Source organism: Xylocopa sonorina, chromosome 1 (genome assembly GCF_050948175.1).
Source record: "Xylocopa sonorina isolate GNS202 chromosome 1, iyXylSono1_principal, whole genome shotgun sequence".
Classification (NCBI taxonomy): domain Eukaryota; kingdom Metazoa; phylum Arthropoda; class Insecta; order Hymenoptera; family Apidae; genus Xylocopa; species Xylocopa sonorina.
In genome coordinates this window covers 20,881,085-20,898,140 of record NC_135193.1, presented here as the reverse complement: position 1 = coordinate 20,898,140, position 17,056 = coordinate 20,881,085, and the positions used below count along the sequence as shown (strand labels likewise).

Below are 17,056 nucleotides of genomic sequence, written 5' to 3'. Positions count from 1 at the left end.
ACACACTCACACACACAGAGACACGCAACCATACACGTACCGTACACGGACACGCGGGCGCGCACAGGTTCGAGCAGGCAGCCAGCGAACAACGAGGATACGAGGGAAGAAGAGGGTGAAGTGTGTGTCGAGAGGAGTGCGAGAGGATTCCGCGAGTAAGGGAGATAATAAAAGTGTGCGTAGGAAAACAAGGACATCCGCGCGTACGATACGAACCGATGGGGAAACGTCGTTGGTGAGAGAGGCTCCGCTCGAGAGAAGAAGACGCGGGTTCGCGGGGGTTCGCGAGAGGAGCTGGCTTCGAGAGACGAATGTCGTTCGTGGTAACCCCTCGCGACGATCTTTATTCGACGATCGGCTAGCCGTAGCTGGCAAAGTCGGGCCCTCTGGTCAGCCTCTCGAATCGGTGCACACGGTGGATAGGGAACGTTTCGATTTAAGAAAAGAGGAGGAGGCGAAAAGCAAAGGATGTCGAACTACACGGCACGCTGCGAGCCCGGTCTGGTGATACCGGTATGGAAGCCGGAGGAGAATCTCTACCTCACCGACGTCATCTTCCGTGGATTCGTCTATTTCTTCCTGCTGCTCTACCTGTTCATCGGCGTGTCGATAATCAGCGACCGTTTCATGGCCGCGATCGAGGTGATCACGTCGAAGGAGAAGGAACTGGTGGTACGCCGTCAGGGTAAGGAGCCGCAGATCGTAGTGGTGCGCGTGTGGAACGAGACGGTGGCGAATTTAACGTTGATGGCGTTGGGCAGCAGCGCGCCCGAGATCCTTCTCTCGATCATCGAGATCTGGGCGAAGAACTTCCAGGCGGGGGAACTGGGGCCCGGGACGATCGTCGGTTCAGCCGCGTACAACCTGTTCGTGATCATCTCGCTGTGCGTGTTCGTGATACCGAAAGGCGAGACCAGGAAGATCAAACACCTGCGGGTGTTCTTCGTCACCGCCACGTGGAGCATATTCGCGTACGTCTGGCTGTACGTGATCCTCGCAGTCTCCAGCCCTGGCGTGCTCGACGTCTGGGAGGGTATACTGACCTTCTCGTTCTTCCCGGCGACCGTGCTGACCGCCTACGTGGCCGATCGTCGTCTGTTGATCTACAAGTATCTGCACAAAGGGTACAGGATGAACAAGAGAGGCGTGATCGTGCAGGCAGAGGCAGGGGACTCGGACGGCGGGGTGGAGCTCGAGATCAAGCCGCAGCAGGACAGCTTCAACAGCATGATGGACGCGGACACGCCTGAGGCGAAGGAGTTCGAGCAGACCAGGAGGGATTACATAAACACGCTGAGGGAATTGAGGAAGAAGAACCCCACGTTGCCGTTGGAACACCTGGAAGTGATGGCGCACGAGGAGGTGCTGGGCAAGGGCCCGAAGAGCCGGGCGTTCTACAGAGTCCAGGCGACCAGGAAGATGGTGGGCGCCGGCAATCTGAGCAAGAAGATCAGCGAAAGGGCGCAGAGCGACCTCAGCGAGGTCAAGGCCGAGCTGCAAAAGCAAGAGGCCGAGAGCATTGACATTGAGAACGTGAACGCCATGAGGATCTTCTTCGAGCCTGGCCATTACACCGTAATGGAGAACGTCGGTACCTTCGAGGTGGGAGTGACCAGGGTTGGCGGTGACCTAACCAAACCGTGCACCGTCGACTACTACACCGAAGATGGCTCCGCCGAGGCTGGCTCGGATTACATTAGCGCGAAGGGCACTCTGACCTTCGACCCAGGCGAGACCAAGAAGACCATCAAGCTCTCCGTTATCGACGACGAGCTGTTCGAGGAGGACGAACATTTCTACGTCAGGTGAGGCTATCTTCTCGAATCGTTTCCTAAAAGGTTAATCGATCTAGGTTCGACGAAGCGAACTACGATCGCGAGAAATCGAGATATAAATTCGATTGAGATATAAATTCAATGCTTTCATCGCGAGCTGAGGTTAACGTTGAGAGGGGTGGAAAAAATATTCAGGGGAAAGGATCAAGGACGAGCGGCGGTCTGGCCGCGTAGTTGCCTGTATCCCTAGTTTTATCGCCAGGGTCAATAACGGCGCGGAAACTCGAACGGGCGTCCCTTTGGCGCACGCTGCTCGTTTATTAAGGCCAGAGATGAATCAGTGCGGTCTGTAATCGTGTCAAGTTTAGTTATCGAGATGATCGAATGGGCGAAGCGGTGGAAAAGTTTAGACACGCTAGATCGCTCAAGTTCCCGTGGAGCGATCTGAAAGCGAATTACTCTCAACTTCGAGAACGAAATGCTCGTGTCTTACGAGTCTACTCGTTCACTTTCGTATTTGCGCTACGTTTGCGTTTCAATTGGAGAGAATCGAAACGTGTCGGACCTTGAAAAATCGTGCGGTACCGCGTCGCGTTTTAAGACAAAGACGGAAAGTATTACGCGAAACGTTTCATTGTTTCGCGAAACATATCGGACCCTGAAAAACGCTTCGCCTTTCTTCGCGGTTTGCCGGAAGTGGGTCGAGGTCGGGGTACAATATCCACCCGGAACGGAGATAAATAAAACGAACGCCGTTGCACATTGTTTTAACTATCGCTGGAGAATAACGAGCGTCGAGATTGCTCCTCCTTGATACCGCGAATTGGTCGGTCCGCGGGAAATCTGGAACGATTTCACCGATTCTGAAACACTCTCTGCGGGCATCGAAGTTTTCTGTTTGTAGTTCTGTTTGTAGTATAGTTCCATCCCCTGATCCAGCGTTTCTCAGCAACGACACTCGAGGAAGCTGTTTCTCATTCTCAAGCGGAGAAACTTTGGAAACCCGAAATCCGCATTGTAGCACAGTTTCCACTTTTTGCAACACGCCGTAAACTCTCCTCCAATCTACGAATCTTAGAACGCACCGGTGTAATTCGAGTGAAAACGGTGCGACGCTAATTTTACGCGCGCGCGTGCTCTGCTTGCGAACGAATAGAATCGCGACAAGTTTTTTTTCAATTTTGCACGCGTAATATTTGCGGAGGCGCAATCAGAACAACGTAGTTTCCGTTTCGAAGAGACAGATTCGTTTCGAATCGACGATCTTGGGGGAGCGCATCTTTCAATTAACTCCTGGCCGGATGAGGGGCGCAATCTCATTACCGTTTAAACACAACGGGTATAAAGGGACTTGCTCGCCGTTTTCTGGGTCCAGATGCACGTTTACGCTCCCATTACAACGGACACGAGGATTAATCTCTCGAGCGTGAATCGAGCGATTCGAAGAATCTTGGTACCGTCCGCCATCTTGGTGAACGTGATCGAATTCGATAAGAAAACCACGTTTCAGCGTCGAGCGCCGTCGTAATCGCTATCTGCAGCTAGTTTTCTGGGAGTTAGTCCGGGCGCAACTGCACGTAGCCTGGCGCTCTTTGTATTCCATCGGTGGCGCGGTAACTACGACACTCGTGAACGGTTCTCCGGCGTTCGAACGGTTAATTTCGAAGATTGCGATCGTCCGAGCGTCGTCTAAGCTGGTAACGAAATGCTCGCGTCGTTACGCCGGTTTTTATCCAGCGGAGCGGCAAGGACGGTGTGCGAAGATAGGGACTGCGATACGTCAACGGTGCTACGAAGCGCTCGAGACAAGTACCGGCACTCCCACTCGGATTAAGTGCGACGAGAATTGCTCTCTTCTGCGAGAGTCTATCTCTATCGCGTAGTTTTAACTAGAGCGGACGAATTCTGGCACTCCTTTTGATTTGTCGGCCGTGGCAAGCAATGGCCACGGCTCGAACCAGTCAAAGGGCGACGTTCGATTTTTCCGCGCGTAATAGAAATCAGCGTATCGCAAATACGATGCCTGGTGGAGGAGGCAGGAGGATCAAAGCGCGCGCGATTCCGTTTCCTTCGTTTCCCGATAACACTCGTTGCGAGTCGGAAGGGGCAAAGAAACGGGAAAAGTGAGAGAGGTAAATAAGAAGACAGCAGGATTTGGATCTCCTGCGAACCAGTTTAACGTCTCTGAAGAGCTCGCGTCGAGGAAGACGGGTTCCTCTCTCAGAACTCCGCGATAGATCGCGAGATTGTATTTAATTACGATAATCCTGTTGATAACACCAGCCACGATTAAAATGTACGGGTGTGTACCGTTCCACGGAGATCCGTTCGACGGCTGCAGCTCTTTCGTCCCGCATTTTTCTCATGCATTTTAAATGCACCGATCCTATCTATCGCCCGGTCGAATGACCGAGAGATAACCTCGTGGACGCGTCCCTTCTTCTACCGTGCACCGTTCCCTTCTCTCGCTTGGTAATCCGGCGCAATCGCGTTTGATATTGTCCGTCTGTTGGGACACCGTATACGTATTCGTTGCGCCTCGAAAGTTGCTGGAATTTCACTGAGAGTCGAGACAAGGGAAGAACGAAACCGTCGAAAATTGTGTTTGCCAAGGCTTCTCATCGCGGCGAGGCTCTTCTTACGTTCGCTTACGTTTCAGAAAAAGGAACGAGGCCTCGTCTCTCGTCTTCTTCGAGAGAGCGCTCGATACTCCCTCGAGGATTAAAATTGGTCTTGATTAGACGTGGAAGCAGAGATATGCGAACTTTCGAAGCTATCCATCGAGCTTACCGCGCGGTCTTTTTTTCCCTCCTCCAATCAGAGTTATTCATCGTTGATCCGGCATCGCGCGCGCGAGGGAAACGAGACCCGCTGCCGGAGAAAAACGAGCGGCGTAACGCGAGTTTCATTTCCTACGAGACGTTCGTGCCACGGCGAGCGAGATGGACGGGCCTCGATAAAACTGGGAACACCGTCGCGTACCCTTTTACCTCCATCTACGAATCGTTATTTAGAACGAACGACCGCGAGGGGCAAAGATAATTGGAACCGCGCGAGTCGACGGAGCGGCGCATGCGCGGCGATCGCTTTCTCTCCGCCAATCCGGATCGTCGATTCGCTCGCGACTGTGACCAGCTGCGGCCCAAACGGCGAATTCACGCGCGACGAGACGCCAGCTATAATGTTCTATAATATTCTCGATTACACGTTCCAGCGACGGAAGAAAAACAACGGGTGCTGCACGAGCGTCCGGATTTGTTGAACGAAGGAACCTACTGTTTAAGCTTCGCTGGTGTAATTCGCGAGGGCAGGACTCGTTCCAAGTTATTCCGAGGCCCGCTTATCTGACCGACTCCATTCGAAGTTTGCGCTCGGCTGGAAAGCAATTAGCTTTAGGTGGGCGGGTTTGATCGGTGGAAACGTTCCATTGCGCCGTGACAAGCTACGTTACAAGCTACGGTGTACATCGCGAGGACAAATGCGCTACGGAACGATTTCTCTGGGCTAAAATACCAACGTCCGTGGAAATTGCTCTCGCGTTTCGCCCAATCGTTCATAGAAAACAACCGCACTGGAAGTTATACGATTGTTATCCAACGATTCGTGAGATTTCACGGTAATAGTAGAAAAAAATAGAGGAGAGAGAGAGGAAGTAATGATAAAATCTGTTTTGTTCGCAGACTGAGCAACGCATCGCAGCCAGCCATGCTGGTGTCACCCAGTTTGGCGACCGTTATGATCCTCGACGACGACCACAGCGGCGTGTTCGGCTTCCCTGAGAGGGACCTCGAGCTGGTGGAGAGCGTGGGCCAGTATCCTCTGCGAGTGGTGAGATACAGTGGCGCCAGGGGACGCGTGGTCGTCCCTTATCGCACCGTCGAGGGAACCGCTAAGCCTGGCAAGCAGTACATGCACACGGAGGGTTCTCTCACCTTCGAGGACAATCAGACCGAGTGAGTGTCCTATGGAAATTTACTTCTGATTCTCGCCAGCCACGAGATGCAGCCTGGAAGAAGCCTAGAAGAAGCCTAGGAAGGCGTCGAAACGAGGGTAGATCGACGATTAAAAATCGGCGGTCGCGTTCCTCGCGCTGTAACCGATAATCTGGAAAATAGATCGGCCGAGTCTCTCTCGCAGCGCGTCGCTCGGCTAATTCGTAGTCGGACGTGACTTCGAAGTTGGGGGTGGCTTTCGAAAGCGACGAATGCCGTGGACGCGGGCTAGATTTATCGGTGACCTTAATTGGTTTCGCAGCGAGCAACGCCGCCCCCGTAAAGAGGTTTAGATTAGGTAATTCGTCGGGGACGATCGACGACGGTCGGTTATCAAGGTGGTCGTTCTTAAGCTCCAACTTTTTTATACTTACCACCGCGTCGGTTAGAGAGGCATTTAGAACGCTCGAGGTTCAGATTGGAATCGTAATGGCGGAAGAACATAGGTTTGCGACTGTGTACGACCGATTATAGTCCGATTGGGGTGCTACGCAACTGCGTGATTCATTATATGGGTCACGTGGAGGTTGCTTAAGGACCGATGCTTATCGATCGTGGAACGTCGGTTGTTATCGAAGATTCGATCTACGCGATCAACGTGGAAACGTCGAACAAATCGTTCCTCCGCTTGAAAACCATCGCGACACGCGCGTTTAGCGTTACGATAGCAATGCTTGGGGAATATAAATTTCGAGGTGCGGCGTACGCGCGCAAACGTCCGCTCCATCGACGATTAATGGCCGACAAGTAACGCGGCGTATAGTTAGCTTATGAAATGAAAATTGGCCGCCGAAAAAACTGCCCCCGGAACGCATTATGCATTCCGTGGCGGGTTGGATTAATGGAATTTAAAGCCGGTTGGCTGGACCAGATCGAATAAATTAAACGCTGGCCGCGGCAGCGGGGTTCGAGTAAAACGAGACGCGAGGCGTCGGTGCATAATTCGAGGTAGCGGCTGCGTAACGGTCTCGCGAATCGATGATCGCTCGTTAGCGTAGCAATCGTCGATCGAATAATCGGAACTGTGAAGCGGTGTCGCGGAAATCGGTGGCGGGAACTGTTCGAGAAGCGAGTCCTCCGCGACGCTCTTCAGACGGTCGAGTAAAAACTGCTCGCTCTTGAGAAAGCAAAGAGTCTAACCGCGCGAACGATGCTCTTTCGCGGTGACTAACTTCTCGACGATTTTCAGTTCGCGACGCGTCGAGCAGCTCGTTCGTTTCTCGAATTCGCGACGGAGGACGTATCGAGTCGTAACGCGTCGTTTTCCATCGAAGTGTGCGACATAAAAGGCGATCGATCGCAGCCACTGCGTAAAGAACGGCGTGAACGCGAGTCTCGTGGTGGTACGCGAATAAACCAAGGATGAGAGGCGTCGATAAAAAAAAAAAAAAAAAAAAGTACAGTCGCTGTCTCGAGCGGAAAATGCGAGGCGGGAGTAAATTAACCGGAAAATCACTCGATGAAAATGCGGCAACGGTCGAAAGCTACCCTAAACCCTACGCTTTCGTCGATCAATTATCGACGAGAGGTGTTTGCTCGCGAAACTCCGCGGGAACACGCTTTGGACCGCTAGTCTGACCCATCACGGTCTCATTCTACTCGAGCGAGCTGCCTCCTGTTCGCTTCTTTTAATTCCGATTCTTGGAAACTTGCTCTTAAGCTCCCCAGCAAAGCTCCTTAAATTTACTTCCGAACTACTTTCAGAACTTGAGGAAAAGAGTCTAACAAGGGCGAGGGAGGGGGAGAGAGAGAGAGACACTAAAAATTATACGTATAAGTTGAGAAAAACCACTCAGGATTATCTCGAACCGCAAGATTTGCTTAAAGAAAGGGTAGGTAAGTTCTGAACGTTCGTCTGTCATTTCGCGTGTCTCGCCCAGCGGTCTTAACGAACGTCCTTTCTGAAAAGGCATCGGCGAGGAAATTAGAGAGGAAAAACGCGCGGAAATCGAGGTCAGCAGGCAACGATAATAGGGGACGTGTTCGCGGAATCGTGGCCGTGCCCGTTGCATGCACCATCTCACCTTTACGAGCCCATTAATCGCGCTTTCCACGCGATTTTCGATCTCCACCGCCTCTCCTCCTGCCAGCCTCTTCCTCTTCCACTTCTCGAGGAAGGAAGAAGAAGAAAAAAATCCGCGACGCGGACGACGAGAGTCACGAAGGAACGATCGCCAAGTGCGCGCACGTTCACGGACCACCCATTTCTGCTGGGTGCTACAGCCAAAGTCACTTATCGCCCTGTCGGAAGAACCTGGTTTTCCTCCCCTCCTCGAGTCGAACTCGACGCGAGCGCGTCACGCGAGTTATTTAGCAGGCCTTGGGACCAGTTTGAAACCTGTACTTGGTTCAGTGATACCGGAGATGAGACTCGAACGTGCTCCGTTGCGATCCTTCCTACAGGCTCGACCATCAGAAACAACCGGTTCGAGAACTTTCGCAATTATATCGAACGGGTGAAGAGTTCTCGTTCGAATTTTTCGCAGCTATTCAAGCTCGTTATTATTACAGACACGCGTTCTCTGGTGCAGTGGAACGAAGTTGGCCGTTAAATACACACGCGCAACTCGGCCATCCCATTAGACTCGTAAAGTATCTCGACGTGGCGGGAAATTACAGCGAAAACGGGTGACAAACATCGGTGGCGCGCGTTTAGTAAATTGGATCGAGCGGGGGGAGGCGGATGTCCGCGTTCAAACGAGGGAGCAAGCTCGTCCTCGACTGGCTTCGAACGGTCGATCGGCGGGATTTACAAAACGCCCAGGAAACGTCGCGAGTTCGAATGAATTAGCGCGAGCTAACCGAGTAACCGAGCCGACGAACCCTGACTTCGCTGAAGATGAAACGGCGCCGATGGAACGCGAAAATGACCGCGACGAGCGCTCCGTCGCGAGTCCCGCCAGACGGAAATTTCGTTCCCTCTTTTGTTCCAGACAAACGACCTTCGTTTCTCGCGGCCGCGTTGAAAAGTCGAAGGACGAGACGCGTCGGAGAGTTCCTCGTCCACTCGATACGCGACGCGATCTTCCTCCTCGAGGGGCAAAGAGCGTGTTACGACACTCGAGATCCATCTACGCTTCGCAGTGGTCTGGAAAACGGTGCCACTTCGAGTGCAAACATCTTTATATCGAGGTCTTCCTCGGGTGAAAGTTTATTTTTCCAATCGCTCTGTCTCGACTGTTTGCGTAAACGCGGTGGCTGGCGAAATTAGCGATCGACACCGCGATTATTCCCATCCACCGTCGTTTGTTACCGTTAAGCGAACGCCTGTTTTCGCAATTACCCAGGCATAATATTTTTCAGCGCTGGTGTGCTTGCCTTAACAGCGAGGGGCCATCTCGTTCTCCGTTTCTTAAGCTTGTTTACGTTGGGACTCTTCTACAGCTCGCCTTCGAGGCGAATGGATTCGCACTCAGCTCGCAACGCGGCTGGAAACGTTTGTATTTGACACTGACTGTCGGGACTGGCGATCGTCGAAATCGATTCGAGGAAAAGGGAACGCGAGCGTCGATAACCGATCGTGTTTCGCTCGTCTGGCGCGTAGTCGAAGATGGTAGCGGTGGTAGCGGTGGTAGCAGCGCGAGAGAGGAGAAGAGCGCGTATCGAGAGGCGTTGAACGAACGAAAAAAGAGAAAAAGGAAACCACGAGACTGTAAATGGGCCAATCGGGGGCGGGAAGCCCGTAGAATGCGGCGCGCTGCAACCCCGCGCGCTCTTCGCCCCTCCGACAACCCCGTTTATTTCTCGAGTTCTAAACACCCTTCTATCTCGCGACTCTATCCCCGCTTCCTTTGGGAATGTCTACCAAAAAAATAGAGAAAAAAACGCAAGAGTATACGCTATTCCTTCGACTTGAAAGTCGGCTCGTAATCACTGGAGGAACGTGCGACTGTAGAATGGAGGTCGAACGATATTACTGTTATACTTAACGCTTATCCCGGTGATCACGTACGTGGCATTCTACGTTCGCAACCTGATCGAGTTTACGCTCGTGAAATACGTGTAGGTACAACCCGTCGACGTTGAATCAGCCAGACGAGAACGCGAGCTGCTTCCTGGAAGCACGTACTCGATTTTTTGCGAGTACCCGTATCGAGTATTCTCCTCTTTGTCCGTCGATGGCTTCTGCTGTTCGATAATCGCGATATTCCGTGTCCCTCGAACCTGTATACATCATCCGTAGCTCTTGCGGGCCGAAAATGGCGGAGAACGATATCCGTGGATGCAATTATTTCGCTACGCTGGTAAAAAAAAACGATTCTATCGCTCGAAATGCAACGCGGTTCGAATAAATCGTTCGTAAAGTAACGTTAATTGGTGTCGTTCGTGGGCTGGTCGATGAGACGAGTTTGTTCTCGTCGCTCGTTCCTTTCTTCCCCTTTTCTTCTTTTCACTCAGCGTGCAGTTATTCAGCGACTCGACGTTGCTCGACGATGGTCGCACGCGAAACCGCCCCAACGCTTTGATCCGTTTAGCTGTTCGATTTTCAGCCGTCGATGACGTCGAAGGGAACGCACGTGGAGAGAAACGCAGCCGTTCGTTTGTTCGCGAGCGTAAACGAGACGGCGATCGAGGAGAAAAGGATCGTTTCCACGCGAACGCGTAAATTTCGTCCGCGAAGCGACGACGGATGGGTACAGAGGGGCGTGACGCGCAACGGAAGGTACGCGTGGCGATGGTTCGAGGGACGCAGCGTTTCCGGCGCACTGGTACACGCCACGCGTTGTCCTCCGCGCGATAAATCACCGTGGGACGTGTTTTAAGCCGACGATGCAGCTGCCCGTGACGAAATCCAATTCTCTTCCACGTAGGACACCCCCGTGGATTCGACTTTTCCGTATACTACGGAATTCGCAATTATCCGGGAACGTGGACGGCATCAATTACGACGAACGGACGGGAATCGATCAAAAGTATACAACGCGTCGTTCAGAGAGTAGAACACGACCTCGTCCAACTATGTTCGACCGTTATCCTCGCGTCGATGGACGTGACTTTCGACTGAGATTTTCATCGAAAGAGACCCGTAGGAAAAATTCGTCCCGTCGCCTAAGTTTCTTTGTCATCGACACGCGATTAATTCAGCTGAAAGGAATCCGGTCGCGACTCGAATCGAATCAGAGAAATATCTGGATCGACATCCAGCGACACGGGTGCAGCGAGGATACGTACGAAGGACGCGGCCTAACGACGTCGCCGCTCGTTAAGAGACTTTCGGATCGAAGAACTTTGCCGATGGAGTGGAAACTTGGCCGAAAGCTCAAAGGTTCGCAAGTCGAAAGTTCGAGCCCGCCCGTTGGAATCTCATTCATTGGGAGGGGGGGAAGTTTTCTATCGAGGAAACGGTCTGGACCGTTCGACTTCGAAGTTGGTGGCTCGTTACGTTTCAAGCCACATCGGTGATCCGTGCAATTTACATGCGACAGGAGCGGCTCTCTTGGCTCGGTAAACCACTTCGCGCCAAGTGTATCTCGGCCAGGTGGGTTTCAACGGCGTCGCGACGGGGACCGTATTTTGGGCGAGGATCGTCGACTGGCGTGAACCTTCGCTGGTCGTTCGTTTCCGTTGCGGTGAGAAGTATAATCTGGCAGATTCTCGACAGCTTTCCAATCGTGCCCGATGAAAAGTTTCGAGCCACCCTTCTGGACCCGCCCCACCATCTCTATTTTCCTTAAAGCATCCGCAAATATAAGGAACTTTGCATTTCACATGGAAATTTCATCGTCGTTGCGCGGCGTCCCCGCTGAAACAATTTACATTCCAGATTATGGTAATTTAAATTCCCATTTGAAAGTTACAGAGGCTGAAACTACTCCCGCGCAACTCTACGACCTCTTCTTATAGAATTTTCCGGAATGGAGCATGAACCGGGAGCAGGAATCCGTGTAATTTCCATGCCTCCACCGGTTTCGTCCTTCGTCTGGGCCTTCCAGAGACCGCTAATTACTCTCTCTCTCTCTCTCAGTGAGCGAACCTTACGAGCCAACGCTCATAATCTTATGTACTCCATTGATTCGTACAATGCGACGATTTAAACGTTTCGATTAAAAACGTTCGATCAGAAGATTACCGTTCGAGTCTGCGCGATCAGGAAGACGAACAGGCAAGAATCCTCCGCGCGAATTCAGGATGAAGGAAGCAGGGACGAGCATCGATCTGCGACAACGCGCGGAAATGAAACGACGGACGTAAAGGGGACGCGATAACCACTGGAAGGGCGGTGGTAAACATTGTCCGATCGTAAGATCGTCGAGGGATGATGGACCGGAAGTAGCGAACGTCTACGTCCCATCGCTCGTAAATTCGAGGATGGTAACGGTCTCTGGGCGAGAGATGGGGACGTTACGGACGGGACAAACAAGAGGGACGACTGCGCTCGAAAGAAGGGAATCGGAAGAAGACGCGTTTCTTCTGGACGATAACACGCCTCGATTTCGCGGGGTGCGCGACGAGGCGTTTCGATCTGTAAAACGTTCCAGTCGAACGAATCCTTCGACATCCGCGATCTGCGCTTCGATCGAACGTTCATTTGTCAGCGTCGTTCGCCGTTTACCCGCCGCCATTCGTCATAGCGAGCCTGTTCCCTGTTTCTCTTCGAGGTACAACTCGTAAGCGGATGTGGAACGTCAGCCACGAGGTTTTATTCACATCTATGGGAAAGTTTCAAGTCTCGAGGCGACGTATGCGCTGAAGCGGTCCCCCCTGTGTGCGGAACGGGACGAGCACACCCGCTACGGAACGAAAGCAAAACCGACCGCCCCTCTGTATAAATGATCAACGCAAACACGGGGACCTAAACGGTTTGCGAAGGGTGCATTGTGAGTTTCGAATGCGAAATAACCGCGACCAGCTGGTACCAGGTACTTAACCGAGCCCGCAGGATGAACGACACGATACCGTCGTCGAGACGTTCGCTGGAGCTTATCCCTTGATATCCTGCTCGTATCGTTAAGCAGGATCATCTGAAAAATCTTTACCATCCTCGAAGAACAGGTTTACGAGCCGCTCGTTCAAGTCCCAGTTGATTCACGCGAACTTGCCACCCTTTATCCGTAGCGTCTGGAGGGGCACCTGAACCGACGCGCAAATGGACTTTTAATTTCCGCATTAAATCGTCATATTACTCCATCCGCTTAATGCGCCCGCGCGGAAACCACCGTCGCGGTCGGTGCCCCGCGTCTTCCATCGTCTTTATTCTCCTTTGCGCGTCCTGCCGGTTCTTTATGGCTCCGCGCATTAACCGAGTGGTTCCGCGGGTGTATCTAATTGCGAGTGGAATTAGTCTCTTTGGGATATCAGTGTCAGCGTACGGTGGACAGCGCGTTGTCCGCGTCCAACGATCTAATTTAGCCGGGGAAATCGATAGGACGAGCGTCGGACGGGGTGGGCCCGTAGTCGTACGCGTCCCAAACCCTCGCCCTCTTCCGGCCAGGCATCGATATTGCGAATTCTGCCGGATTTACCGGTCGACGCACCGCCGCGGATTCTACCTTTCGAGTCGCGGATTATCATGGATACTGCATGCTAATGTCGCCATTTGCATAATCGAGTGAGGGTGAGGTTTTCAGTGGGCCCCGTTAACCCCCGCGGAATGGAACGTCTGAACGTACGACGCGTGGCTGGCGCGTCTTGTTTCCGCTGTCGATTCGAAATCGAGTCGCGAGAGGGGATTTCCGGTTCAGACGATGCGAAACGGACGGAAGCGTCCAGGAGACGAGCGCGGTGACGCGAATTCGTTACGCGTAGACGGTTCTACGTAGGTGGCTATCGCTTGTACGGATTGATAAATCCATACCTTCGACAGCTGGACAGACTTTTGTGGCGGATGACAGCTTTCGATATTGAACGTCGGCCACTTTTACGACGTTATCGACGCTCGAACGCGTTCCACGTATATCTTAGTCGTTCGTCAGATGCACCCTTCAATTTTTTCGTCCCGAGTGGCTGGTCGTATCGTCGACGAAGGAATTTCCAACGTCTTCACGCGAGTCGGAAGCTCAGCTCGCCCCAATAAATTTCATCGAAGCAGCTAAAATCGCTTGAGATTCGACTGGGATAAACATCGTTTCCTAGCGTGACAGTTTAAGTGAAAGAAAAGGAGGCACTGCCTCGAAGCGAAAGTCTGAGCGCGGAGAGGGTGGAAAAGCGAACGTCGGAAGTTGCCAATTGGGGGTCGGATTGAGAGAAAGGCGAGGGTGCCAGAAGAAGCGCGATATTTGCATCGCTCGTAGGCGAAAGTGGTTTTATAAATGCCGCGACAACCCCTCGGAAGCTCTTCCTCGCCGGGGGGTGAGTTGATGCACTTTAAAGGGCGTGGTGTCGCTACGATCGCTTATCCGTGACTTCATTATGAATATAAAAGCCGTTTAATTGGATTCGCTTAATCGTTGCGATTCGCTGACGAGCCAAGTAAACCAGTAAACGTTTCCATCTACCCGATGTACACATAAATATCTATCCCACTCGTACAGAAATACTAATTTCATTTACTCCAACGAATTTTCTCAAACTCTTTCTTCATTCTTTCGTTCCTTCGGATGTTCAGCGATTTAATACACGATACTTAGATAGGAAACGAGTAACGATTGACTCGTCACATTTTTCGCTAAAACACCCGATAATGTTCGTAGCAGCGCGATTAAACGATGAAACAATGATAAAATCTTCGAGGAGCCGGAAATCCAGGCTGGTTTCATCGCCCACTTCGAAGGTCTCACGGTTGTCTTTGGAACGGAAACGCGGGAACGGACGGTTCCGCTCGCTGTTGAATAATTCGCGAGGGGAGGCGCTCGCCTTTCGGGGCATAATCTCTCGATCACGGCTGGCGGTGGGTCTGTTTAAAATTTCAGAATTTAAGAGCCGGACGGACCGCGGGAGCAGCTGCTGTCTGGTTAGGCGTCGCGGCTCGAATTCGGATAAATTTCATTCGCGGTCTGCCATTGTGAGAATTCCCGATCCTCGCCTCTCTGAGACTCTGAGCTTGGTGCCTCTCATTAATTTCTGAACATCGCGCTTGGGACTGGCCGCGAAATTTCAATGTCCTCGAATATTACCGCGTTAATTAACCTCTTCGGACCAGCTTGCAGCGGGATCGACGAGACTCGTGTGCGACGTCGTCGAATATAAAATGTCTTGCGATTTTTCAAGGTTGATTGACGCCTTCTATCGTTCCCTTAATTACATAGTTGTGGTCAACGATGATTTCGTTTTCAACAAGATGAATCGCGATGCGAACCAGCTGAGAAGATGCTGGAGAAGGACTACGACGAAGTTACCGCTGGAACGTTAATTAAGGGCAGCGCATTAATTACGCGACGTATCAATTAATCGTAGAGGGTTGGGCGTAACAATTACTTTTCGAGCCGGTTATCTCTGCGGACGTTTCGAAGTGCATCACTGACACGAGTTCGTTAGCGTTGTTCGACGCGAGGAGGGTTGATTAATTAGATGGCCGCCGGGTGATGGGCTTATTTAAACGGGAAATTAATTATCGAGCCGCGTATAGGTAACAGAAGAGCCCAACGATAAATACCGAATCCGCGACCAGAGACGAGCGCATTGTCTGACTAATCACCGCGCGTAAAGCAACAATGCGCGCAGCACCCTAACTCTATCCGATCCATTAATCCTGGGCTCGTTTAGAGAATGATCGCCCGCCAGACAACTCGAGCAGGTTTTCGAGCGAGCCACGTCTCGTTCAGCATCGAGGAGAGTCGCTCGAAAAAAAATCTAACGAAATTATTTAATGGCGAGCACGCGTGCACAGCTCGCGAAAAGAACATAACCGTTTGACATTCCACCGTGGCACAGCGTCGCCTTGTAAATACGCTGCTCGCAAGTGGGTCCAATTACAAGGAAATTAAGGGTGTTCTTTGACACAGAGGAACAAGTTCGTTTACAACGTTCTCGTTTCCGTTTTATTCCTCCCCGCCATCCCGCCTCGAGTCGTATACACTTGTTATGCACTCGAGGCTCTCGTGAAACTTCGTCACGAAACGCGGACGTGAAACTTGCGGAAACGTGGCCCGCGAAATTCGAGAAATTCAGGCGACCCTAAATTAACCGCCGCGTATCGTTGAACGATAGTGCGTCACTTCGAAAACGGACACGTAATCGCGTCGCGATTAGAAGGATGCGGAATCGCGATCGAGCAACAACAATGCGCGAGCCACGTCAACGAGGAGGGTTTAATCTCGAAGCCTTAGAGCGAGCGCGTAGGCGATTTTCCGCGCGGATCGTCGAAGAGCACGGGTCTGGAAAAACGGTGGGAAATCCAGTCGCTTTTAGCCGGACTTCCTTCAGGAAACGCTCGCGGAAGCGAGTCGTTCCGCTCGAAAACCGTTCTGAGAGAGAAAAGGGAGTCTCTGGCGTCGCGATTCACCGTTGCTCTTTTGAGACACAGTTATATAATATTTGTCGTGGAAGCTCGATAAAAAGGCAACGTACGTAGCGTTCGCAAATAAAAGATCGAATCGAGTGGCTGCGCGTATGCGTGACTCAACATGGACACGCTGACCGTGAACGCGATCGAACTTTCTGCAGACAACGTCCAATAATAATCGCAGCTACAATCTTCCAAGAGACTTCACTCTTCCTCTCAAGTTTCTCCTCCCCCAGTTCAACATTTAAATCCTGTTACCAGCTGTATTTCGACGGAGCTTCAGAAAGATCTGCGAGAATGCCAATTGGAAGCGTGGATGGGCGATTCTTGTGAAAAAAAAGTCATGAAAGAACGATGGTCCTTTCTGCTACGAAACTAATGGGTTCACGCGCGTGGGTACGTGTCACGCTGGTGCATTATGCAGAAACGGTGGTGCAAGCGTTACTTCGGGGGAGGCTTCGCGGCGAGCAAACTGCAGGCTGCACACACGCCAGAGGCGGCGCAGCTCGCGACAATAGACAGGGTGGTCGCAAAAGACGGCGGACTCTCCGCGTGCCAGCCGTCTTCGAGCGTGCCAGCCGTTTTTCATTCAGCTTCGTTACGCGCGCGAATAGAAAACACCGTGCCCGTTATCCGTTTATCCTGCTCCCCCGTCTTGTCCAACTTTCGTCGCGCCACGAGTTTCCGGTTGCAAACGCTCGATGCTGGAACTCGATTCTCGTCTCAGGCGCTGGGACAACCCGAGGCTCGTCCACTTTAGCCATGAATATCTCATATCGCAGCGATCTAGCTACTTTCCACCCTTCGCCACTCACCCTCCCAGTGTCCCTCGAACAATAAATCTTCACGCCCCGAAGGGTCGCTGAATTATTAAACGCGTCTGAAAGTTCGCGAAGCCGGGTGGTACA

At 52.1% G+C, this 17,056-nt stretch overlaps 1 protein-coding gene across 4 annotated transcripts in view; it reads left to right on the top strand.

Annotated features, from left to right (window-relative positions):
* Nucleotides 1-271: 271 nt before the first annotated feature.
* The window catches only part of Calx (sodium/calcium exchanger 3), a 70,738-nt gene continuing 53,953 nt past the window's right edge, over nt 272-17,056 (top strand). For all 4 annotated transcript variants that reach the window (XM_076900514.1, XM_076900507.1, XM_076900493.1 and 1 more), the window contains exons 1-2: nt 272-1,805; nt 5,456-5,728. In XM_076900514.1, the coding sequence (XP_076756629.1) occupies nt 469-1,805; nt 5,456-5,728 (1,610 nt within the window). In that variant the 5' untranslated portion in view covers nt 272-468. The remainder of the gene's footprint in view (nt 1,806-5,455; nt 5,729-17,056) is intronic.